At 33.7% G+C, this 27,783-nt stretch overlaps 1 protein-coding gene across 5 annotated transcripts in view; it reads right to left on the minus strand.

Annotated features, from left to right (window-relative positions):
- Positions 1–27,783, minus strand: part of SENP6 (SUMO specific peptidase 6) — a 117,952-nt gene that overhangs the window by 39,151 nt on the left and 51,018 nt on the right. For 2 of the 5 annotated variants that reach the window (XM_021000197.2, XM_021000200.2), the window contains exons 4-8: positions 20,914–21,059; positions 19,994–20,098; positions 15,659–15,679; positions 3,551–3,621; positions 1,263–1,408 (exon numbers count right to left, since the gene is read on the minus strand). In XM_021000197.2, the coding sequence (XP_020855856.1) occupies positions 1,263–1,408; positions 3,551–3,621; positions 15,659–15,679; positions 19,994–20,098; positions 20,914–21,059 (489 nt within the window). The remainder of the gene's footprint in view (positions 1–1,262; positions 1,409–3,550; positions 3,622–15,658; positions 15,680–19,993; positions 20,099–20,913; positions 21,060–27,783) is intronic. The other 3 variants (XM_021000199.2, XM_021000198.2, XM_078155279.1) reach the window with 3 other exon arrangements.

Genomic DNA, 27,783 nt, shown 5'->3' on the forward strand with positions numbered 1-27,783 from the left:
GCTAGTAAGTGTCCGGAGTATTTCCTAACAATCCAAATATAAGGTCAATAATAAATATATGGGGTGAACATTCTAAGTACAGAAATAAAAATATCTTGGAATAGTTTAGATATCAGACCACTCTTCGAGTACAGCTGAACTCAACTATTATCTTTTAACAAACCAGGAAGAAATTGTGCAATATGTTGAATAAGACAATACCAAGAAAAGTGCACTCTTATAATTTACTGCATTTAACACTTTTATCACATTTAAATACTGAAAAATGCAAGGTAATCAAGGTATCATAAGGAGTTTAGGTCAGCAGAGAGTTTAGGACATAATCTTTGAAAAAGCAATGTAGATTACTGAATAAATTTAAATTTGGATTTAATGATGATGTAATTCTCAGTTTTCAACTAACAACCATTAAAATGGAGTAAAAAAAAAGATTACTAAAATAATTTTGCCCGAAAATGTATAGACTTTGAAGATCAGTTCTTTAGCACATTTTCATTTCTCAACGCAAAAATATAATTAACATGTGCTACTTGCTGTTAAGTACCAATGATGTGTTAATTCCTTATTAAACAACATTAATTACAGAAACCAGTACCATATATGCCTTCTCTTAATTCAAAGACCAACACTTCAAATCACCTGGGATAATATGACTTAAGGAACATGTGATTCAACAATAATATTCAAGTAATCAAAGGGCTGTATAGAGGCTGATGACTCAGAAGAAATAAACAAACAACAATTGACAGGGGATTTATGTTAATTTTAGTGGAGCCCAGACCCATGATTTCAGAACTCCCACACTGTGTACAAACTCCCTTATATAAAGCATTTAAAGAATTACCTGTAGGGTTTGAGAAATTAAGTGACTTGCCATAATCACATAGCTAGTATGTGTCAGAGGCAGGGGACTTGAAACCAAGTCTTGATTACAAAACCAGCCCTATATCCACTATACTGTACCACCTCTTAAGAGCACATATATGAAATGTACTGCTAATAAAGGGAATTGTATCTTTTCCTTTGGAATTAAAAATAGTCTAAGACTTGAATGTGTTTTCAATGTAAGGAAAGCGGATGGTGAAGGGGACAGAGCACAGGGTGGGGGGGAGGTGAGAACCTGTTAGAACTTTCTCTCAAAATCTTATCCAGTCATATGATTCTAAATGGAATGTTCTAAATATGTCAACATACAGTACTTAGACCCATATAAACTGCTTTAAAAGTTTCAATAACAACACTGCTTAATTTCTCTAACCCACCTCTAAGTGGGCTAAATTTTTTTTTGAAGCAGGAGACAGCTGGAAATCAGATTGGTGTGAATTGCAGTGACGTTTTGGTTGTACCTTCCTCTTGATTTCAGACTCTGATTCTGATTCAGACTCTTCTGTTTTCTCTATTATGTTTTCTAAAGAAATATAAAAAAGAACAGAAATTCATTTTTATACTTTATCAGGTGGTAATTCATACAATAAAAGTACCTTAATTTTTCAAAAAGTCTCTCAAGTTTAATAAATATTAGTCTAATGTTAATATCAATGTCAGAAGATGACATCTCAGGTCATTAAACTGTGAACACCTAGAACTTCATTTAGCTCCTTGTATTTACATTACACTCATTCTCTCATCAGGCTCTCCTCAGCCAATACCACGATTCTCCCACTACTCTCTTTTCCTTATCTATTGTTGAAGGGATATGATAAAAGTGTAATTTTGCATTCCAGCCTCCACCTCCAACTTAGAACTTAGTTCCTACCCCTGGAGCTCTCTACTTCTAATTGCTGAGCATTTACCCTATGCTGCCTAGACTCAGAACCACTAGATGACCTTCTCTGCTATGTAACCTTACAAGAACCTCCACATCTCCTTTTCAATTTCAGTGTTAAGTTATCAATCAAGGCAACCATTCTTCAAGGGGATGTGTCAATCAATTGTCCTATGACTCTAATCACCAATTCCCTCTGATTTCCTTATCCAAAATGCTCCTCCCCGGACACCACTTCCCTGTATGAGTTGTCTTCTCTTTTAGGCCAATTACTGTAGGGGTAAACTGTCCAATCTAACTTCATTAAGTTCCTGAGGGCATCACTGTACTCTGAATTCATAATCATTTTTAGAACTTGGGTTGAATTCTATTAAATACACTATATTTTAGAAAAGTTTCCATAAAAAATATAAAATACATTCCATATAAAATACATGAAATGAAAAACTTTGCTATCACAAGGATTAAAATGGCAACTTTCTTGAATATCCAAGTAATACTGAATGACTCATTCCCAACGGATCCTACACCATGTTAAAATTTTTAAAAGGAAGAAAGGCTTGATAAAGCCTTTTTGGGGGGGGAGGGGAAGGTGAGGGAAGAGAAAAAGAAAAATGCTCATTGAAACTTCAAAGTTTAAGAATCACTACTTTTCGGAGGGAAATATCTAATCTAAAACCACTCTTGCAAAAATGGAATATTGTCAGGACTTTTTTCAGTAAATATCTCTTCTAAAGTCTGAATCCAAGGTCTAGATATTGAACTACATGTAAATCACAATAGTAATAATAATGATGCACTTTACAAATATTATCGCATTTGACCCTTACCACAACTCTGGGAGGTAGATGCTATTTACCTTCATTCTACAATTTGGAGGAAACCGAGACAAATTTACCCAAGGTCACACAGCTAGTGCCTGAGCTCAGGTCTTCCTAACCCTAGGAAGAGGATTTGGGCCACTGTGCCATACAGTTGCCTCTAGATAAAGTTTTAAAAAACTGAAATGTTTGCTACACCAATCTAAACTTTCACCCGCATTTGATTTTGCGTATTATTAAGCAAATTGGTACAGCAGACATGATCTCTTACTTGGTAGTCTGGTCTTATTTTTTAAAATATATTTTAAAATAAAAAATACCTAAATATCAAAGTCTCAACAAAAAAATTATCCAATAATAACAATAACACCGACAATTCATAAATATTAATTTCTATTACAGCAACAATATAGCAAACAAAAATAAAAATCTGATTTGAAAATGCTACCACTTTTAGTCTACCACCTGAAATGAATTATTCATACTTTTTAAATCAATTGTGCTGTACCTATTATGTAAGCCTTTGAGATACTGCAATTTATGTGCCCCTCTAAAAAAAAGTTAAAAATTAACAAAGCAGGCAACATTATAGCCCAATAGCTATATCCATCTTCTGGGTGGAGAGATATAATCTATGCCAAACAAAAATAATTTGAATTTTTCAGTAAAAAGTTTTCTGGGCCACAATCTTACTTAATATTAGTTACCTTTGTTGTAACAAAAGTTCAGTTAAAGAAAAAAACCCAAAACTTAGTGCCTTAAGAGTTCATTGTAAAGGGATATAATGTGTAATTACTAAACATGCTCTATTTCAGAGTATTTTCAGTATGCTTTTATAAAGAGTCTCAGATCAAGACTTTAAAATGGTAGAGTCTCCTGCTAACAGCTTTCACACATAACCACTTACATATATGAGACACTATTTCTGACTCTAGAGAAAAGAGAAAAAAAGCAAAACACTTACCTACACTTTGGGGCCGTGGCAACCTAATATGGTCTATTTCTATTTTCTGAACGTGAGGGGGGTATTCTTTCCTGGAAAAGAATAGACTGTATTTTTCTTTTAGGTAGTAATTCCCCGCACCCCCCGCCCAGAAAAAAAAATTAAGAAGGAAAGAATAAAAAGCAGGGGTTTTTTTTTTTGAGAGAAAATAAATGCATTGCTTCTTTGCCAGATATGACATAAGATTATATGAATGAAGTATGGCTGCTTTTTAAAAAAAAAAAACCTCAGAAATCCAAGTAATTCTTTTTCCAAGTGGCTACCTTGCAATCTTCCCCAGACCCCATTATATTACTAAATGTTGGAACGGTTTTGGGTTTAACGCTTTTCATATATATTTGCAGAAATGAAATAATTTTATTAGAATATACAGGGTGAACCTTTAATACCTATTTTATATTTAAAGACTAAATTAATGAGACCATCAAACCCAAAATGCACACAGTATGTAAAATTATTAAATTATGGGATAAACTATGGCAATAAATAAAAGGCAATGAAGCAGAACAAGCCCAAACTAAGACAGTTTTTATGTACTACCTGAGATGTTTGTGATTAAAGTATAGCATGTAAGAATACTTTATAACCATGGGTTAAAAAACAGTAGAACTTGGAGGGGAATGGAGAGTCCAAGTGCTGAAAAATATTATTGCTATTAAGATGTTAAAAAAAAAATCTATCCATTTGACTATTAAGAATTTTATAAGAATTTTCTTCTATTCATCCTACATTCCTACATTTTACCAATATCAGTCCATTTTTTATTACCATCCTCTCCACTTAGGCAGGATCACAATTTGCAGTGAGAATAAAAGCTAAGGCAAAGTGGGGCTTCAGTGGATATGTTAGGTATAAAAGAATGATATGAAAGGGAAAATTCAGGGCTTAATTGCCAATTTAAGATGAACTTTATAATGAAAAGGTTATTATGTATATTTATATTTTAATGGTATGACACTGAGGTATAAAACTACTTTATATTTAAACCAATGAGATTTTAGAATAAGCAGCACTAAGGCGCCAGTTTTAAAATGTACCAGAAAGAACATAAAGGGAATTTAATTTAACTGCAATAAAATCAACACACAAAAATGTAGTAATCTTTAATGAACATATTACAGGTACTTAAAAAATGCTAATTATTTGCAGTCAGTAAAAACAGTGTTTTGCAAATCCCATAAAGTTATAGGCACAATACCATTCTTTTATCAAATAGAATCAAAATAGAAACCATTAACAATTACTACTTGCCAATTTAAAAGAAATAAGTGATAAAACTGAATTTTGCCTTGTTATTTTAAAGGAAAGGGCAAGGGAGAGGAAACCCAAGTTGTAAACTGTAAGTTAAAAATAATCTCAGCATATGTAAATTAAAGACGGGAGGGGAGTTCTGGCTATCAAGTAATTTCCTCATTTTCTATTTTCTAGTACATTAAAACCATTAAATGATAAATATTTTGAATAACTATAGTAGAAAATACCAAAACAGATTGGATCCTTTTTTCCACAAGTTACTAAAAATAACCACCTACTATTTATTATATATATAATGCAATAGCGATGTTGTATACCTTCCTATATCCCCAAGTTTTTCAGGTATGATGCAATTAAGTAAATATTTATCAAGGGGGCACTAAGCACAAATACGATCAAAGGGGTTGAAGTAATATTTTAAAATGCAGTTTCCTGTGTACACCCTTTAAACTGCTTGCTCTGTTTTTGTTAAATTGTAAGATATTTATAACAGATTATGAGAAGCAAACATTTTGATTTTATCCAAAACACTAATTGAGCCTTATCACCCAAAACTGGGCTCTAACAAGAGACAGCTAATTTTCAAAAATGTGGAGCTATTAAAAAACCATGCTACATTAGTATTTTTTTAAGTGGTAAAAAGTTGACCCCACTGTCCTCACTTTGCAACTCTATTACTGTTATTAAATCTGAAAGCACTGTTCACTCTAACCAATACAAAAAGGGAATATTTATTTTTAAAAATAAAACTACTAATCAAACATACAAAGTTGACACTTTTTCAGGAGTATGAAAGATGTCAGTAAAAAACAACACATTTAGAATCTAGAGCCAATAAACTAACTGTGACCTCTTGGCTTCAATTTCATTATCCTTAAAAAAAAAGTTCTAAAATTCTGTGGTTCAAAAAACAACTAGTTTTGGAAGGACAGTTGAAAAAATAAAACTTCAATCTGTCTCTACTGGTTCCATCCCTGCTGCAATTGAAAAGAGCATTAGATTTGAATTTCAAATTCTTTTGTTAAGTATTAAGATCTTGCTTCAAATTACAACTCTGCCACTTACCAATGTGATCTTCAACAAGTCTCTTAACCTTTCTGTAAAAGGAGGAGTTTGAACTGGGAGACCTCCAGAGTGGCTTCTAATGCTATAATCTTATGATCTCCCCCATCCTTTAAAAAAAAAGAAACCCTAATAGATCCTATCATACCTTGAAGTTATTGTCCTGTATCTCTCCTTTTCTCAGTAAAGCTACACACATACAAAAGGCTGTCTTTATCTTTTCTCCATTTTCTCCCCTCTCACTCTTGAACCCTTGGCAAACTGGCTACTAACAACCTTATAAAATCTACTGAAATTGCTCTTTCCAAAGTTACCAATCATCTCCTAATTTATAAATCTGATGATCTTTTCCTCATCCTCCTCAACCTCTCAGGGCTAGCTGATACTACTGACCATTCTCCTCTAGTATACTCTTCCCTCTGTGGGGTTTTATGACACTGCTATCTCTTGGTTCCCTCATTAGTTTTATTGTTCCATCTCAGGCTTCTTTGCTAAATAAATCATCCTTTCTTACTGCTTAGTGATGAGTGTATCCCCAAGCCTCTATCAAGGCTAATCTTCTCACTATTGATTCTTCTACTTCTACCTCATTGTTTCCCATGGGTTCAAATATTATCTCTATGAAAATGATTCCTAAATCCATATATCTAGCCCTACTCTTCCTCCTGAGGTTCAGTTTCACATCACCAATTGCCTATTGGACATTCTGAACTGGATGTGCTATGAGAACTTCAAATTTACCATGTTCAAAAAACAGCACTCACCACTGATGCTGAGCGAAGTGAGCAGAAGCAGAACATTGCACTGTAATAGCAACATTGTGCAATGACCAACTTTGATAGATTTAGCTCTTCTCAGCAATGCAATGATCTAACACAATTCCAAGGGACTTATGATAGAAAATGGTGTCCACATTCATAGAAGAAACTATGGAGTCTAAATGCAGATCGAAACAAGCATACTATTTTCTCTTTTTTTCCCTTTCTCATGGTTTTTCCCTTTTGCTCCGACTCTTCTTTTACAACATGACTAATGTGAAGTATGTTTAATATGACTGTACACGTACAGCCTACATCAGATTTCATGCTGTCTTGGGGAAGGGGGAGAAGAGCAGAGAAAAAAATTTTGAACTCAAAATCTTGTAAAAGTGAAATGTTGAAAACTATCTTTGCATATAATTGGAAAAAAATAAAAACTCTTAAGTGCAGAGGGGGGAAAAAAAGCACATCTTTTCCCAAAACCCTAGACCCTTTTCTGAAGTTCCTTATTTCCATCAAGCCCATGACAATCCTTCCAGGTGCCCAGGTTCTCAACCTTAGTAATATTTTTGTTTCCCCACTCTAGCTCATCCCATATAATTAACTGATTGCCAGGTTTTGTGGATGCTATCTCTCCCACCTGTCCTCTTCTCTGTATTCAAACAGCCACTATCCTAGTTCAGTCCCTCATCACCTCTTTAAAGGGTTATTGCAATAGCCTCCTAATTGTTCTCTGTGATCTAGATGCTCCCCCTTTTAATCCATTTGCCACGCAGCTGCCAAAGTGATTTTCCCAAAGCACCAGTCTAACCATATCATCTCCTACTCAAACTCCAGTAATTTCCTATTACTTCTAGGATCAATTATACATAACTGTGTTTGGGATATAAAGAGCTTCATAACCTGTCCCCAAGCTACCTTTCCAATGTAATTATACATTATTCTCCTTCATATACTCTATTTTCCAGATTAACATACTTATTTTTCCTCATATACAGTAACAACACTCTACCTCCCTGTGCCTTTACATTTGTTGGTCTTCTTGCCTAAAATGCACCTCCCCCTTACCTTTTAGAATCTCTGGCTTCCTTCAAAATTCAGTCCAAGTGATTCCTTTCTACATGAAGCCTATTCTGATCCCTCTCCTCACCTTCCCCATTCCAGCTTAACTCAGGTAGATTTTATTTTGTATATACGTGTATAAATATGTGTTGTTTTCCCCAACAGAATGTAAGCTTCCTATGGGCAAGGACCGCTCCATTTTTGTCTTTGTATCCCTAGTACCTAGCCTGGCACATAGTATATTCCTAATAAATTCTTACTGAACCCTGGAAAATATAAAATGAAGTGAAACTTAACTTCCAAGTATACTAGCAGGTAGTAAGCATTATAAGGACTAGAAGAAAATATAGGTACTCAAGAGCTATCTTTTGAATTTTTTTTCAATAATTAGGCTTTTCACACCACCTGTAGCTGAGACTTATGAGCCACATCTTATGATCACTGATGGAACATGTAGGTGGATGTTTTATATTTGTAAGAAGACAAAACCTAAGAGGTTTTTTTTTTGCTTTCTTGTTTCTGGAAAGAATAATAATGACATTGCTTATTAGTATTATCAAAAGCCACAGCAATTCTTTCTTTAGTTATAGTGAATGTTAGTTAGAAAAGCAATCAAGGTAGAGAACATATGGATTTATAAGCTCAACAGAAATGCTTCACAAAACTGAAAGAATATGAATGCCACTGCTCTGCACTAGCATCCGCCAATATAGCATATATTTGAATCCATGACCTCATGTAAGAAGAAAATAAAGTCATTTGTTCTTCCTACCAGATTTCCACTATGTGAAGAGTGATTACATTAACTGGCCTACAATGACAACATGAATATGAATGGCATGTTAACACCAATGTAGTGGTGAACTCCCATATGTGGGTAAAATACTAATTTTTTTTCCCCTTAAAATAAATACCTTAAATTGAAGTATCTTTTTGGGGAACTACTGTAACTGTAAAACTGCAATTTACAAGAAGCCTCAGTTCTTGAAAAAGGAAAAAAGTTTAAAGGTCCAAAGGCCCCTTGTTTGACTCCCAGCTCTACTACTACCTGTGCCACACTGGGAAAGTCACTTAAATCTTTCTGTGTCTCAATTTCTTCATCTCTAAAAGGGGAGAGTTGAATTAGATGAGGTCTAAGATATTTTCAGTTCTTGAGTCCATATATCTTTAATCTGCCAACTGTGCTAAAGTCTAGAATCTGGAGGTTTAGCTTGGGAAGTATATATCCATCCCTAATCCCCCAAGTTCTATTTCTACATCACCAACTAGCCGTCTCTCCGACAGCTCTTCTTGGGTGTTCCATAGGCATTACAGACTCAACACACCCAGTAGAGAACTCAATATTTTCTCTAGATTCATGAACCTTTGAAATCCCTAATTTCTATTAAGGATATCACCATTCTTCAGTCTTCCATGGTTGCAACCTTTAGAATCACCTTCAGCTCTCTCCTCTCCTTTACCTTCTCATAACTAATTAATTGCTAGGTCATATTGAGTCTGCTTCCATAACACTGGTTCACATCTATCACCTTCAGACTTAAGCCACTGCAGCATTATCTATTTGGACAGTGGACTTTCCTTTTCAAGCAAATCTCCATATAGCTGCCAAAACATTTTCCTAAAGCACAAGTCTAATCAAGTCACTTCCTGATCAAGAAACTTCAATGATTACCTCCTGCCTCTCACATAAAATACAAACCTCTCAGCTTGGTATTCAGAGTCTAAATGTAGGCTTGACCCTTAACTGTTTCACATTCCAGACAACTTGGCCCATAAACTATTCTCCAACTGATTATCTCCACTTCTATTTCTATGCCCTTATCTCTTATACCTGGAATGCACACTCCCCTTCATCAACTCTACTTTACTAGCATCTTTCAAGGTTCAAGGCTCATCTCCCATGAGTTATCACTTAGATATTAATCCCCCTTTATAGTTTATTAATCCTTGTATCTTCCTTAAATTTCCATACACACACTCTTTTTATGACACCTCCAATGCAAGCTCCTAGAGGACATGAATTGTTTTTCCATCTGGACTTCAACAGGCACATATTAGTCACTTAACAAATACTAGTTGGACTGGATTAGGAAAGATTTTGTTTTTCACAAAAATTAACATTTCTGTAGCTCTGAAAGCACTGCAGGGGTCTACAGGGATTCACTGCAAAGTACCTTCCCAATTGTTCCAAGCCCAGGATTGTGTCTGAGCTGGTGGGACATTTGTTTCTCCTTAATATATATATGGCTCCAAAAACTGGGGCACATATTCACAGCTGTTCAATTTTAAAAAGCAATTTACCAAACACAATTTTAAAAAATCCTCTTAACTAGTTAAGCTATTTGAATGAGGTGTGGCCTTAGCAGCCCAGGGCTCATCTATATACACAAAATAGCTATATGTGTGTCAATAACAATTACATTTTATTTAGGTATGGTTACTTTTGATATTTTCTCCCATCTACATTATGATTTTAATGAAACAAAGGCATTAATGTTAGTGTCCTGCTATTTTACTGAAAAATTCCTAACCCAAACAAGCAGATAGTTTATCATATTCAGTCATCAACTCCTATCTACTGTCTCTTCATATCATCTCTTGGATATGTTTCTTACTTTCAATTCCTATTCACAACTAAAATGTAAGCCTTTAATTCTCATACCAAAACTATCTGAAATTCTGAACCAGTCTAGTTTCCATCTCCCCACTACCAATTCACAAAACACAAGACTACTAGGTTGCTCAAGAATTGTAGATGGCTACTCTTCTCTACAACTTGCTCTCAACCTTACCTAATACTCTCTCTTTCAAATCCCACTTAGGACTAATTTCATTTTCCAATGCACAGGTTGAACTTTCCTATTTTCAACCTATCTTAAAAGATATCTCTCTTCTTGTGAGTTTTATAGGAAATGCAGGGGATGTTGTCAACTCTATATCCTTGAGACAATAAATTAGCAGCAGCTCCTAATACTTGCACCAGAAGAAGTTCTAGAAACCAGTATACATACTTCAGCATTTGGTGTCATCTACACGTACAGATTATGAGCCTATAATTTCATCCCTAAATGTTCTAGGGATGACTTTGTTTAGTTATGGCAGTAGTATTCTGTTGGTGAGTCAGTCAAGGAACACAGCTCACTTGATTTAGCTGGCTTCAGACTCCAGACAATGCTCTTACAACTCATCTGAAATCTATCCTCATTATTTGTCTTTCACTTGCAACTCTGGCATGACTCTCTCTGGACTACAGAACCCCCTGAGACCTTGCTCTGAGTGATCTACTAATCTCTGAAACTACTGTTGTAAAGTGGTATTGTCTTGAATAGTGAATTAGGCAGTGGCAAGACACATGGTATTATGTACCTAGTTGGTGCCAAATACCCCAAGGTTTCATATTTTACTTGACTATTCTCCCTGGCCAGTTCCTTACTACATTCTCCAACACACCCTATGGTCTAACACCCCCAGGTCACATTCTACCTGTTTCTCTGGACAGTAACCAAATCAATACAAATACTGCTTTTGTTAGTCCAGTGTCAACTGGCTCCTTTACATCTCAACTCATTATCCCTGTGACTTTTCAAACCAAAACTCCCTTTCCTGACCATCAATCCCTTAAAATTAATTGTCTACCCATAGTAGAATGTAAGAGCTCCTTGAAGGCATTGGCTGTCCTGATTTTCTACTTGTATCTCTAGCCCTTAGCATAGTGCTTGGCACATAGTAAGTAGTTAATAAATGCTATTCATTCATTCATTCATTCTCTCTACCTATCTGAAATTTACCACAAATCAAATCTTGCCTTCTCATGCTAAGAATATTCTTAATTCTTCTAACATTAAAAAAAATGTACCACTCTTTTGGTACTTGTATTATTCTCTATATTGTTAAGTTTACTTATGGCACTAATTTATAAACATTCACTTATGAATGACGCACACATAAAAGTAGGCTATGGGAAGCTGAAGTCCCTATCCTATCACTAGAGTAAATGTTTCATAATTTAGAACACTGGGAATAAGTGACCCTAAGAAATATCTGTCATAACAGATGAGATACCATCTTTTAGGCAGATCTGGAGAAGTCTTTTGTGAGAAAGTGTGAAGATGGTGGTGGTAAAGATATATTTCTAGAGTGAACTCTGTACCATTTCTCAGTTAAAAACTCTTATAAATGATAGTCTATTATAGATTAGTTCTACTAGCATTTAAATTACATTATGAGTTAAAAAGACTTTTGTAGGAACTTGTGATCCTTATCACTATTTTTATTGGTATATATAGGATATGCTCCAAAAATCTTTTGGGACACTCTCTATTTTGAGTTATAAATACAAACTTATGGAATATAGTCCATTCGCAGTTATGAGTGCTTGTACATGTTACTTCTTAACTAGATTGTAAACTACCCTGAAAATAATTCTTTACCAATTCCACATCTAATATAAAACCCCACAGACAGTTCATGTTAAACAGGTACTTACTAATCACTTATCTCAACAGGCTTAAAAAAATATCCCCTCATTTACAACTTGAATTCACTTTCATTTTTTTGGTAAATATTGTAGATGCCACCTTGTCGGGCAATGTTGTCCCAATTGACAAAAAAAGTACAGAAAACAATTTCATTTGTTTCAAAGAAAGAGTTCAGGTTAAATTGGAAGTATAACAATCTGTATTAAAGTTATGATTTTTAGTTAGACTAGGGATAAATAAGGAATCAAATCTTTCCCCACCCATGTATATACATTCCTAGACAATAAGCTAATACCACATTTCTAAATTCTAATTTCTTTCACCTACTGCCTCATCCTGTTTAACCTAAAAATCAGAAAGACATTCAAAATGAGGCAGAGGCTGGGCCCAACCGTCTCAAAAAATTGTAACTCTTTGAACAGATAACAAAAAAATCTAATGGTCAAGAATCAGAATTCAATAATCATTATTTAATAACCAGCAACCATAAAAGATTCTTCATTCTAAAAAAAGGAAAAAACCAAGTCAAGTGGCTCTAATACCAAATTAGTTAAATATTTTTGATTTCCAGGCATATCCAATGCTTTAGATTTCAAACTGGGTTTATCAATACAGCTGAGTTTGAAAACTCCTTAGTTAATTCAATGAACAGTCATAAATTACTAGATATGAGATTTTTCAAAGCAGTGTTTTCCAAACTTTTTTTTTAAGGCAATTGGGGTTAAGTGACTTACCCAGGGTGACACAGTTAATAAGTGTCAAGTGTTTGGTCTCGGGCCGGATTTGAACTCAGGTCCTCCTGACTTCAGGGCCAGTGCTCTATCCACTATGCCACCTAGCTGCCCCTAAACTATTTTTTTTAAACCATGAACCCCTCCCTATCAATAAAAACTTTTGAGCACTGCACCCATGTGTGTACATTTATTTATAAATTACATACACTTGCTATTAGACTATGTAAGTGTAAGTAGGACAGTATACTCAGTATGAAACTCAAACAAAAAGGATGAACTGAAGATGAAATAATCCTTAAACACAGAGTCAACAAGTGGCCATGGGAGCTTATTGAGAAGAAAGGAGTGAGAAGGTCACACCTACACTTTATGGAAATTACTTTAACAGTTATGTAGAGGATAGACTATAGTTGAATAGAGACTTGAGGCTGGAAGAACAATTACGAAGCTATAATTTGGTACAGGCGATGAGTGTCTGACCTAAGGTAGTAGCTGTCTGAATAGAGAGGAGAAAGATGCAAGGTGTTGTGGAGGCAGAAGAAACAATAAGACTCATCAACTGAACAGCTGTAGAAGGAGACTGACAGAATAGGAAATTGATAGTAGGGCTGTAAATCTGGCTAGAAGAATGATGGTATCCCTTCCAAAGTAAAAGGGAAGTTTGGAAGAAGGATGCGGTTGGGAGACAGAGGGAAGATGAGATCTAAGACTACGACTCATTATATCTCACCTCCAAATGAAATGTGGGTATCTATTGGTATTCACCCAGTAACCAGTCCAGACAGTCACAAAAGGAAGGGAAGTGTGGAGTTTGCAGAGTGCAGGGAGAGGGCAAAGTGAGGAAGTGTTGGTGTGGGTGTTAAAGATACAAGCCACAGGAATGGCTATTGCATTGAGGGTGAGATGGGAACCATCTTCCCACCCTTTGATTGGTTCATATCCCACTTTTCCTAGGATCACTCTGGACACAACTACTCTCTCAAGAAAGAACTTTCATATAGGCATATACAACTTTGCAACTCCAGAATTTTACTCTGAAATTATAACAATTTGTAAAACTTACAGCAGAGTTTATCAGAATGGGCTTTTTTTCCAAAACGAAGGAAAATCTGACAAAATGCATTCCTTCACAGTACTCCAATTTTAAAAGTTCGTAAATAGATAGTAATTAAGATGTCCTGTCACAGGACAAAAAGATCTGGAGATTTTGCTTCTTAACCAAATGAACTCGTATGTTTAAAAAAATGGCTTGAAGTAAAGATCTTTCATTATTCTCCAAACATCAATAAAAGGAAATGATTCTGAAGGATACTATTGTTTCATATAAATTCTAATATTAAATACAAAGACATAAAAAAAATGACAAGAGCATTTTTATTCTATAATAAAGTCAATAATTTGCTGATTTATGCTCAATTTAAGATTTTTACTTTTCCCAGGACAAGACTCAGCAAAACACTTCAGTAATTCACTTCAAAATAATAAAGGGTATGAAAAGAACCAAAAACTCTGCAGCAGTTTAAGAACCAATACAATCCTATCCCAGGAGCTACTCCTGCACCAGTAAAAATGGAAGTAATTTTATAAATGCTCATATTTAGCTTAATGAGTCCAAAATTTCATCTGATATAACCATTAATAGCCAGCAAGGGATAAGATCTGTGCCTACAAGTACAGTCAATTTATGTAATTGTTTCATAAAAAGAGTTATTTTATTTTTTAAATAACTACTTTAAAGTTAGAAAATAAGCACACTAAAATCTCAAATAGTTTGTATTAGAAGTGGTTGTTTAAGATAAACGACACATATTTGGTAAAATTTCCCAGAAAAAATTTGGCAAAAATTTATATTTAGGAAATAAGCACATTATTAAATGTTTAAGAACTAAATTTAAGGTCATTTGATACAGATGTTTCAACATTATTAAATTATATTATAAACTGCAGTTTCTTCTGATGGTCTTATTATATACCGTCCTCCTTCCAGAAACTTAATACTCGGGATGAATTTATACATACACCCTTTGAGTGATTTAGCACCATTCATTTAACAATAAAGTTTTAAAAAATATAACTGGTATTTTAGCTTCCCTTCCCTTCAAAACACAGAATAAAAACCTCTAAAATTTAAAATGTTCACTTAATGCTGTTAATATTAACACTTAATAAGCCTGCCAACCAACCTAGTTCATCCACATTCAATATTTCATTTTATGAACTACATCACTTTTCCTTGTTGCTTTCAAAAATAACTTTCTGATATTATGAATAAAGAGAAAATGATGTGATCTAACATCAACCCGAATTACTGAACTCTGCTCTTTTTGGCAGATGCTGAGTATAGGTATAGAATGTATTTTCAGGAATAATGTTAACTTGATTTTTTCCCCTTATACTCTAAAGCATGTTAATGTTACTAATGAATAGCAGAATAGGCTTTTATATTATACAATGTAATTAAGACCTGACTTAATACTGAAAAATTATACCACCACAAAAATAATGACTGTATATGAAAATGTGTCTCCATGCATTATAATGAAATACTACTACACAAAACTGAAGTCTTGTTGTTTATGCTGTTTCATTTTAATAATTAATGTGTAGGTTATAATGCTGGCTCCTGACTTAGATGGTTTTTTTTTTCAGAACCAGATGATAATCAATTTGTTTATATATTATTGCTATTCCCATGTTCTAATTCATCAATATTACGCTTACCTTTCTTTTTGATCCAGATTGCTTAAAACATGAAAAAGAAAAAGATATAAGAGGTAAAACCTCACTTGTTGGTATATCATTGTAGTGTTTGTCATCATAGTCAATAATGCAAAAATTACCATCTGGTCATTTAAAAAAATAAAGATACTAGATATTTGTTATATGACAAGTTTAAAATCATGTCAATGTTAACATATTAAATCCAAAGTGCTGAATTTAAAGTCAACAAGCAATTTAAATCTACTTATGTTGTTTAAATAATCTTTCTTGGTTCATATTATTGGAAGAAAGAACTACAATGATATGAAAAAATATCTGTTTAACCTTCAAGTCTTAAATCATTTATATGCTATTTTAGAAGAATTTTTAAAGTTTTATAGTCGCTTTTGTGCAGCAGCAAAATTATCCCTTACTGTTGAATCAAAAGCAGACTTTGAATCTATAACCACGTATAATGGATGATGAATATTTGTTTGCCCATGTATAAGAATATTTCTAGAATAAAATTAAACCAATAAAAGCCACAAAATCTGAATCAGGAACATAAGTATATATGTGTATATGTATGTGTACATGTGTTGTACATATATGATATATTTCTCCTTCTATTAGAGAAAGCTTCCTATAATTGACTTTTCAAAAGTTCCTTCAAAGAAAATCAGTTAAAAAGCTTTTTAAAATCAAGTTTATCAACTTGACACTAATTCCTAGAGTCATTTAAAAGGTAAGAGAGAATGAAAGGGATTTAGTGAATAGTATTTTTACATAGTTAACTATTAAAAGAAATATACACATATAGAAAAATGATAGATGTTTGTTTTTAAGGGAAAAAATATTAATTTCCATTAAAATCAACCTAAAAATCTGACTTCTTTTAACTTTTAAGGAGGCAAAACATGGGCCAAGAGTAAACAGCATTAGCAAATTGTGTTATTATTGTTACTGGAACTGTGATTTTATCATTGTAGGGAGCTACCAAAAGGAACTTCCTCTACTCTTAAAAAGTTGCCTAGGCAAATGAATGAATGAAGTATTAAGCTTACTGTGTGCAAAGCACTGTGCTGAATGCTGGGGATACAAAAAGAAAAGCAAGGGAACTGAGCGGTTAAGTGACTATGCCACTTCACAAAGCCAGTGTCTGTCAGAGAAAGACTTGAAATTAAGGCCCCCTATATCCAAGACCAGCTCTCTAATCTTTTTATGCACACAAATTGTCTTAGTTTCTACATCTGGGAAGTTGGAAACAAATAGCAAATATATAGGCTATTAACTATTACGCTCCTGTACTCACCTGTGCAGCTATATGGGAAGAAGTACGAAATCGTCTTCCTGTTCCTCCCAAGGAAGAAGGAAAGCACCCAAAATGGCATATACATTTATTTTTATTTTCTTTAACTTCTTACCACAGAAAACAAAGGCTTTTAAGCCATGGTGCCAGAATGGGAATTTTTAAAAAATGTTACCTTAAGGTTACTGTCCTCAAGGAGTTTGCATAGTAAATAGTGAAAAGAAAACCAAGCACGAACTATTACTAAAATCAGATTTCCTAAGAATGTTTTCAGTGTTAGCACATTTTAAAAAATAAAAAAAATTTAAATTAAGAATTTAACAGATTCTGTAACCTGAATCAAAACAGAATATGATTCTAGTGCATATTATTTCATTCTTAGCAGTACTATGAAGAAATAATATTGTTTGTAACAAAAATAATACCATTACACTTTCTCCTCATCCAACATGTAATCTTTCTCTTCTGCATCACCTCAACTCAGTATTGAAAAATTAGCAATGGAAAGACTTAAACCTAATAATTAAAATTAATCTCAAAAATCCATTTTCCATGCTACCCCTAGTCTTATTCCCCATTACCATAACCAATCTAGATGTATGTGTATGCCTATCAAACTATTTTGAAGGTAAATTAAATTAGCATTGAGGAATTTTTTTTAAGTGGGGGGTTTTGAATTTTTTTTTAAAGTTACTAAAATTTATGCCCAAGTTGCTTTTTCATCAACATGTTTATCTCATTAATCTCTCTGAGATAAACAGGTGCCTTCATATCTACTTAATATGAAAAGCACGTTCTTGGCACTTTTTTGAGTTTTGTTTTAATGGCTGGAAAACATACAGAAGAAATGGTATCTTAAAAGGTCAGACTGTATCATTTGCCCCAAAGAGAGAGGTTGAGCAAGTGAATTATGAAAAACTAGGTATAAACACAGTTAAAAAGGAGATGCCAAGGACATCTCCTCTGAATGACAGTTCAAAGTGATTTAGGAAGGTAAAAGAATCTCCTGAATGCATCCTTAAAGACTTAAGTGCCTACTATTCCTACACTAGATATTATGCAATGGGGATCAATTTGTAACAACTACCCAAGAGTCCTGGCACAGGACCTTATAACCGAAAAGCCTCTGCAGACCTGCTCTGCAACCTTAAAGTTCAACATTTTTAGAAACATAATTGCCAAAATAGACACCTAAAATGCTTATCATGAGGTAGAAAGAAATACTAGGTCCAAGAAAATGATGCCTGGCATCTGTCAGTGCTAATTTCTTTATTTTTAAATTTAAAATGTGATTTCCTTCTGAAATATTTTCATTTACTATATCAGGTTTTTTTTTCTTTTCCATGCAGTTTAATTCAAGGGGCTGGGTTGGGGGGGAAGGGAGAGGGGAAGTGATGGAAGTGGGCTAGAGGTATTAAGATACAATGGCATAGATAATTGTCAAATCTATTAAATTATAGAAGGGTTCCAATCTGCCTTGGTACTCCATTGACAAAATCACAGATCCTTGATGTAATTATTGAGGCAAATATTAAAATAAATTTACATTTCCCTCTAAAAGGTAACGTTAATAAAAACATGCTAGATGGCACACATAAAGAAACCTAATAATTACAATTTACCACATGTAATCCACAAAGTGGATACTATCCAGTGCAACTGGAATGAAAAGAAAAAGAAAAGGAATTATTCAATTGAAGCCATCCTTTTCAGAAATGACAAAAGGATGGATTCTAAAAGCTAGGCAGTTATTTGGTGACCTTTCTTTTGTAAGCCAAGCTAATCTCAATAGTGATCATGAGGAAGCATGATTCCAGGACTCAAAAAAATAATGTTTTTGAAAGATACAAATATTTGTGAAAGACTATCACCAAGAGTATTAAATTTCACCTAAGACTTAATGAAGACTGTGACCCATAATAAACCTAATTTTCCAAATTTTGATAAAATGAGATAAAATTATCTAAATATTTTGGAATACAAAGACATTAAGGACTTCTGATTAAATTGAAAAAGGAAAACATCTTACATCTTTAAACAGACACCTTTGAAAATCCTTAATGATCAAATCAAAACATTCCTAACTTTGGTTTCTAAGGTTTAAACTGTATTTTCAAGATCAATGAGAACAACAAAATTGGCCTATTTTAAGTGCTAAAATGCAGAATAATTTACCAACTCAACCAAAATCATGTCAGCCTAATGTGGTATAATTTTACTACATTTTCAAAACAAATACATAAGTATTCATAAATATAAAAAACACAGTGCTCATACTCTAGTTATATTCACCAGGTCTAAAGGGAATCTCTGTGGGAATAGTAAATAATTTTGATTAAGGGAAATTATCACAGCTATTTAAAAAAATGAAAAAATGAACTCAGATCTTGTCATAGTCTCCATTTTCATAAAGACTTATAGAATGCTAAATTATGATTTAACAGACAAGACTTACATTACCCACATATAAAAAGTAGGGAATTATTAAATCATTTTAGATTTTCATCATAATTTGGAAATTCTAAATCTAAAAGTATTAGAATTTTTTTGAACATTAAAAACATTTCATAGAAATTTTATCTAAGACATTTGTAAAGCAATGGGAATATCAAATATCTCTGCCCTCCAGTTGTAAGATCACTTTCTAATATTTACTTTCTAGGAAACTCATAAAAATGTGATCAGAAAAGATGTGTGGAAAAAACACTAAAAATGGCATCTTCAAAGCATCAATGAAAATAGTTCACATATAAGCACGTGCATTTTTTGTGGAAGAATCTTAAGAGCTTTTTGATCACAAAATATGTTCTTTCCTGTTCATTCCACAAGAGCTTAAACATTTTTATAAGCAGATGTAAATAAAAATGCTTAGATTCAAGGTTTTATTTTCATTATTTTCCTAAACATTCATATTCATTTACATGAGACAATGACATTCCATATAGGAAAAGGAGTGCTTTTTTAAAGGAAAAATTAGAAATGACTGCCATTAAACATTGTTTACTAAATATGAAGAAAAAAACAAAAAGAAAAAATGGAATCCTTACCTTTGTGCTGCAGTTTTTACTACTGGTATCTGCGCATTAGCATGATGAAAACGTCTACCATGCACTATGGTTCCAGAACATAGTGAAATATTTTTTGCATTTTCACTGTAGAGATTCAGCAAAACAAGAACTAATGTTTCAACAGAACAAATAAGTTGTATTTATGAAAAAAAACAATACGAAACACCAAAATGTGGCCTACAATACTCTGAAATGTATTAATAAATGAATTCAATGGCATACTACCTTCTCCAACGACCTTTTTGGAATACTTTACATCTGTCCCTTGATTTAAATCTTACTGAAACCCATAAGCACCCTGGTTTTAACAAATTCTGAGACAACAATGAACCTAAATCAGAGTAGTGGCAGCTTACTGAGCCTCAGCAATAAGACTGCAACACTCCATGAAGAAATCTCTACATATACGAGCTTTGATTCACTTCATTCCCAAGACCTAGAACAAGGACAGTTCTATAATCAGATCAATTGCACACCTCTTACCTTTCTTCTCAAATTCTTCCCTTAAAAGCTAAGTATAGAGAACTTTTGCTGTAACAATTCAAAGCTTAAACATTTCTATAGAAGTTGTGATGAACTGACATGCTAGTCAGTTCATTATAGCAGTTTTAACTAATTAAGCTTTTGATTTATCCTCATTATAGTTTCCCATCACTTGGAGATTTGCAAACATTTACTAAAATAATGAATGTTCAAGCGTTAAATATTAAGTGACAATGATTTGTCAAAAAGTTTTCAGATTGAGTCTTATGCATAAGATTATTCCTAAATTACTTTGATTTGATGGATATAGATGATAAGTACTATGCATGATGCTCCAAACGGAATTAAATAAATGCTTTCAATGTCATTCATCTACACAACTGATAATTACTACATCAATTTGGGAAATGCTATACCTCAGTTTCTTGTTGTTGCTCAACATATTAAGGCCCATTGAGTTCCCTTTCAAAGTTCTGAAGCTTCCAATCTTGTTTCGTCTTACATATGTCTTTAAGAAGTCACCAGAACTAGTACCAACAGCTTCAGATCGACAATGTTGTGACTGCAATGCAATTTACAGGTATAAAAGTTAATGAATAGGGAAATAAAAGTTATCAACAATCATTTAAAAATTCATGGAAAAATATATATAATGAAAGTACTGGTCCATGTTCCTTTTGGGGGTGAGATGGGTAGGAGTAGTGGAGTGGGTAAGAGGGTAAAATCCTTCTTAGGATATCAATAGTGAATAAACAAGCCTATCTTCCTGCTTATATGAATTACCTATAATTCAAGGGGAAACAGGGTGGTGCAGTAGAGAGAAGTGGATGTAGAGTCAAAAGATCTAAATTTGAATGCTGGTCTGATACTCTTACTATCTATGTAACCTTGGGCACATTGATAGCCACTCAAGATTTCTGATTCTAAGTTTCCTGAATTGCAAAAATTGAAGACTTAGAATAGAAGGTTCTTGTTCAGTTTGAAATCTAGGATACTATAATTCTGTATGTAAACTGTCTTGTTAAATCAATTATTCAACAGGCAGTTAGTATGTTCTAGGCACTGGGGATACAAAAAAAGGCAAAGGCAAACGTTTTTATTTTATCTATTTTTCTTTTCAACTGATTTACATCAATTTCATCTCAGAACGAAAATTTTTGAAATTTCTTATCTGACTACCTTTGAATATTTACACAAGTTCCTATATGAAAGAAATATACAACATAGAGAATTATTACCCAAGGCAGCATCCATGGCTGGTTAAAAGGGTTCACAGGATTATAGAGAGTAATAAAGGACCTTAGATCACTTTGAGGAAACTAACCCTCAACACTTTTTAGTTTCCTCAAATGGGGCCTAGAGAAATCTTCAACTAGGATTTATTAAGTTCTTATTATGTGCTAAGTGCTGGAGACAGTCCCTTCACCATCTTCCAGAAGGTCACACTTAAATGGGGGATATAACATTTAAATAACTATCTATACATGATATAGACAGATAGCTAGATAGAGATATAGAATAGATGGAGGGTAATCTGAGAATAGGCACTGCAGTCAGAGTTAGAGAAGAATGAAGCAGGAAAGGTTTTTTTCTTTAATTTTTAAAAATTATTATTTTTTATTTTATTATTATTATTTTATTATTTTATTTTTCCTCAGTTACATGTAAAAACAATTTTTAACATTTGTTTTTAAAACTCTGAGTTCCAAATTCTCTACCTTCTTCTCCCTCACCATGATATAGATTTATACATGTGTGGTTATGCAAATCATATCCATAATAGTCATGTTGTGAAAGAAAACATAGACAAAAAAAAACCCTCAAGAAAAATAAAGAAAAGTTTAAAAAATGTATGCTTCAGTTTGTATTCAGATCATCAGTTCTTTCTCTGGGGATAGATAGCATTTTTTACCTAAGTCCTTCTGAGCTGTCTTGGCTCATTGTATTGCTGAGAACAGCTAAGTCATTCACAGCTGATCAAAGAAGATGGGACTTTTATTAATTCTTCAAAGAAGTCAGAAGAACTAAGGGGCCAAAATATGGAAGAATATTCCAGGTTTGGGGAATGTGGGTGGGTAGCATTTCAGATATGAAGGGAAAAGCTATCTGGTAAAGACATTAAGTTAAGCAATGGAGTGTCACGTGCCAGGAATAACAAAAAGACCAATGTTACTAGACTGCAGAGTATGCAGAGGAGAGCTAAGGGTAAGACACAAGAGTAAGAAAAACAGGAGTCAGGTTGTAAAAACTTTAAAAGCTAAACAGGATATTTTATATTTGATCCCGAAGGTAACAGGGTGAAGGTGGAGAACTGAGTCAGGTTGTGAAGAGCTTTTAAAACACAAACAGTAGATTTGATACAAAGAAGTAACAGAGAAACACCCGAGTTTACTGAGTAGAGGAGTGAAATAGTGCAACACTTTATCCATGACGTCACACTGCCACTCACAGCACTGTACTGATTCCAAGGTAGTAGCCAACACAAGTTTATAGGTGCATCAGTTCAGATTTAGCACTGAAAGGAGCTTTAGAGCTCCATTTAATCCAATCCCCTAACTTTACAGATGAGGATACTTGAAGCCCAGAAAAGTCTCCTCACATGCTCAAAGGTTGCAAATGGGAGTGAGAGAGTTGTGAAGTTGTCTGACTTCAAATGCAGCATTTTAAAAAATGAACTATGTGGAAAGTTCAGTTACAGAAGGGAAGAAGTTGAGCTAATTCTGTGCCTCTCTTAAAAAGACAAATAGTGGCAGCTAGGTGGCACAGTGGGTAGAGCACCAGCCCTGGATTCAAGAGGACCTGAGTTCAAATCCAGCCTCAGACACATAACACTTACTAGCTATGTGACCCTGGGCAAGTCACTTAACCCTACTGTCTAGACAAAAAAACCAAAACAACAACAACAAAAGGCAAATAAAAATCACACTTTGAAGCTGGTAAACTATCCTGCATACGCATGCACAGGACCAAGCAAAACAGTATAAAGTTGTAAGGCAATCATCATTCCTAAGAATAATAGCTTTAGGTTGAGTATCACTCAGTTAATATTATTTTAAAGATTAGTTATCATCATTATTTTATGCAAGGATGGCCCAGTTGTTTTGACTCAGCCTTCACATATTTGGATAATATGTTCTTAATTTTAACATTTTATCTATGCTTTCGTTAACACTACATTTTTCATTGCCAACATTAGGTTTCATCTGCATAAAATAACTTTAACAAAAATGGAAAAGAAACATAAAATTCAAGCTAAGGCACCTTCCAGCTACCTTCTTAAGATATTTAATGAGACTGAGAAATATGTGAAAGTCTCTGCACCTTTATTTTTTTAAGTGAGTAAACGAAACTGGGCTATACAATTCAGGTGAAAAAAAACCACACACATAGCTGACAAAGGTGTCTCAGAAAATTAAGATTTGAAAAAGCCAGTTTTTTAAAATTAATATCACTAAAAAAAACCAAAACACCAAAAACCTTCAATTCCCAGCCCCTTCCAGGCTAATTCCCCGGGGCTTTGGTACAATAGGTCGGAGAATTACAGGATCATGTGTAAAATCGAAAGGTCTATTGGGGTACCTCATTCTCACTTCACAGTTGAGAAAACTAAGAGCCTGAGAAGTTCAAGGGCTTGGCTAAGGTGGACACAGGTAAGTAAATGGAAAAATCAGGATTTGAACCTAGATTTGACTTCAAATCTAGCCCTTTACCCATTGTACCACCACACTACCCTCCTTTAAAATGGGATGACCCAAAATTATTCATAATTTTGTGTCGTCCCATTTTAAAGTTTTATTGATGTCTTTTGTTTTTTGCACCACTGTTATTTCCTGATTCATCACTCCCGTTACAAAGAAAATAGTTAAGTAAAACCAACCGAGAAATCAAACTTGTTTCACAGCATATAAAACATTCCATAGATGCAATCCATCACTTCTCTACTGAAGGCACACAAAGGTAAGCCTCATCTAATTTCTCCCCTGAATCCACTTTTGGGCACTATATTTAATCTGAGATCATAAAGTGCTGTTTTCTCTTACATTATAGTAAACTCAATATTGTGCATATTATTCTCCTAGATTTGCTTTTTCTGCTTGTATTAATTTTAAAAGCCTTCATTTTCCCAAATTTCTCATTTGTCATTTCTCCTGGCACAATATTCAATTACATTCCTTTACCATAATCTGTTAAGTAATTTCTTCACCTGAGAGGCATTCACTTCATTTCAGCTGTGGTTCTTTTGGTGGAGACAATCATAAAAAGTTGCTAAGTATTTGGAACACAAGGAGGCCTTAGTTATCCATATACAACTGACACCCAGAAGTAAACCACTTAAAGAAAAGCCAATTAAGGTAGTGACCAACATTTTATAATAAATGAAATTACTAAGAATAGAAGCAAGGATTTGCAGAGAACAATTTCTCAGTGGGAAATTTTATAAATTACAAATTATGACAACTTTTACAACCTTATGCAACCAACTTTGTAGGAAGGCAGAAGGGTGTGACCGATAGAGATCTATCGTCAGAGTTAGGAAAATCTCAGTTGGGAGAGATGGGTGTTTCCCCAATGAAATCTCAAGTCTAGACCTGAACCAGCAAGATGCAAGCTCATAACTATAAAGCCTAAGATAATGCTTGGATGCAGAATCTTTCTTTTTCTCTTTGACATTTGTGGCATACATATATAAAGGGAGGGTTCAAGGTGTACAAATAGTTTCTTTAAGCAGACCATGAGTCCTTTATCATGAATTCCAGTGGCTTTCTACTGCCTCTAGGATAAAACAAACTCCTAGCCCTGTACAAGCAGTTCCAAATTATCTTTCTCCCTCCTACACTCTATTCCTCACAGAAAATATTCCTATACCCTCTCCCTGTGCCTTTCCATTGGTCCTTCCTTCAACTCTGTGAACACATTCCCCTCCTAACTTCTACCTCAGCAAAAGGATCCCAGTTCATCTTTCCTGATCTTCCCAACTGTATGTACCCTTCCCTCCAAACTACGCTACTTTACAGAAGTTGTATTTATTGACTTTATATTTATGCTATATATGTATGTATGTATACACTTATGTGTATACACACACACACACACACACACACACATATATATATATATATATATATACTTCTACCACTCTTCAGTATATGCAAGCATATTCTAAGTAGGAATTACTTCATTCTATGTACTTGTAGCCCTTTCTCCTAGCATAGTGCCCAGCACAGTTAACACCTAATAAAAATTATGTCAAAAAAGTATTATAACCAGGAAACAATATAGCAATTGATAAGACATGATGTTGTTCAGTTGTTTCAACAGTGTCTGACTCTTGATCCCATTTGGGGTTTTCTTGGCAGAGATATTGAAGTGGTTCGTCATTTCCTTTCCCAGCTTCTTTTACAGATGAAGAAACTGAGGCAAGCAGGTTTAAATGACTACTTGTCCAGGGTTATACAACTAACATCTGAGGCCAAATCAGTTCCTCCTGACTCCTGGGCAACTATGTGGCACAGTGAATAGAGTTAACAGGCCTTAAATCAGGAAGACTCATCTTTCTGGGTTCAAATCTGTCCTTACACACTCACTAGCTGTGTGACCCCGAGTAAGTCATTTAACTGTTTGCCTCAGTTTTCTCATCTGTAAAATGAGCTGCAGAAGAAAATGACAAACCATTCCAGTGTCTCTGCCAAGAAAATCTCAAATGGGATCAGGAAGAGACAGACAGGACTGAAATGACTGAACAACAATTTCTTAACTCTGGGCCTGGTGCTCTACCCCACTGCACCACCTAGCTGCCCATACAAGATGGGATACTATAAATACGTGATAGTTTAGTAGAACAAAATCTGTAAACTGAGGTTGCAATACTTTTATTATGGACAATTAATAAAGTGTTTTATGGCTGTATTTATGTGAGTCTTGAGTTTATCAACTGGTTGACTTCTACATATTTTATACATTTTTTAGTTAAATGAGTAACTTTTTCGATTGTTTCTATCTTTTGTAATGTATTGTAGTACTAATATCTACAGATTCATTTTGCATCACAACACCTAGTCTACATTACTTTTCCCCCTGATTCTTGGAAGTCTGTGAAAGTTTATAATTTTGTGTCTTTCCCTTTAGTATACTTGCTATGGCTAGATTTTCTATTATTATGCGAAATAATTATATAAGGGAGAGGTATCTTTGCTTCATCCTTTTGTTTAACTGGAAAGAAATCAGTATTTTTCCACTGCAAATACTATTACCGCTTAAACTTGGATACGAATTTTAGTTCATTATATTAAATAAGGGCTTTTACATGCTTATCTTTTGAGGGTGCTTTTTTTTAATCCACTGCTATAATCATGTAGCTTTTTGTTGTATTTACAATTATGCTTTTTTAAATAGTTAACCATTTTGCATTGATGATGGAAATCTACTTTGAAAAGAAGTCTTTTTTGATATAATGCTAGTCATTTTGCTAAAAATTTTAAATGTTTCCATCAAATCATTAATGATACTCTTCTATAGTTTTCATTCTCTTTGGTTTGGGTATTAAAACTTTCCTTAGTCTAGGTATGAAGACCCTTTGTAAATCATAAAGAGGGTTTGGAGAACATCTTTCTCTAGTATTAAGAGTCAATTTTGTAGAATAGTTATTAATTGCTCTAAAAGAGTTTATTTATAAAATTATTCTTAAACAGGTAATTTCTTTATGGATTACTTATGTTGCATGGAATTGGATTAAGAGATCTATTTCTTGATTTGTTAATTTGGGAATTTTATATTTCTCTAGATTGCCATGATTTCCTTTAAATTTTTAGGGTTGTTGTTGATATAACTGAGCACAATAGTTTCTGATAATTCTTTTAATTTCTTCTATTTCTTGCAAACAAACCTGGTTCATTTTTTATTTTGGCAATTTAAATTTTTTTTTCAGTTTTTGCTCAGATTAATGTTTATAGATTTTGGCAATCTTTAAAAAAATCCATCTCTGTGTTATCGATCCAACTTTTTTTTGTTTTCAATTTTATTTCTCTATTTTCAAATTTTGTGCTTATTTGGAATTAATCTGTCCATTTTCTAATATCTTAATTGTATACTCAATCTGTTAATCCTTTCTTTTATTTCAGTGTTTCCAAAGACAATTTTTCTTGAAAACTGCATATATAGCTACATTCCATAAATTGCTATAAGCCAATTTGTAATTATTTATGGTTTTTATGGCTTGTTCTTTGTCCCACTGTGTGTTAGAATGCAGTTATTTAGTATTCATTACAATTCTTTATGTATCAATTTAC

The sequence above is a fragment of the Phascolarctos cinereus genome, unplaced genomic scaffold, assembly GCF_003287225.1.
Source record: "Phascolarctos cinereus isolate Bilbo 61053 unplaced genomic scaffold, phaCin_HiC Scaffold_5;HRSCAF=322, whole genome shotgun sequence".
NCBI classification, from domain to species: Eukaryota; Metazoa; Chordata; class Mammalia; order Diprotodontia; family Phascolarctidae; genus Phascolarctos; species Phascolarctos cinereus.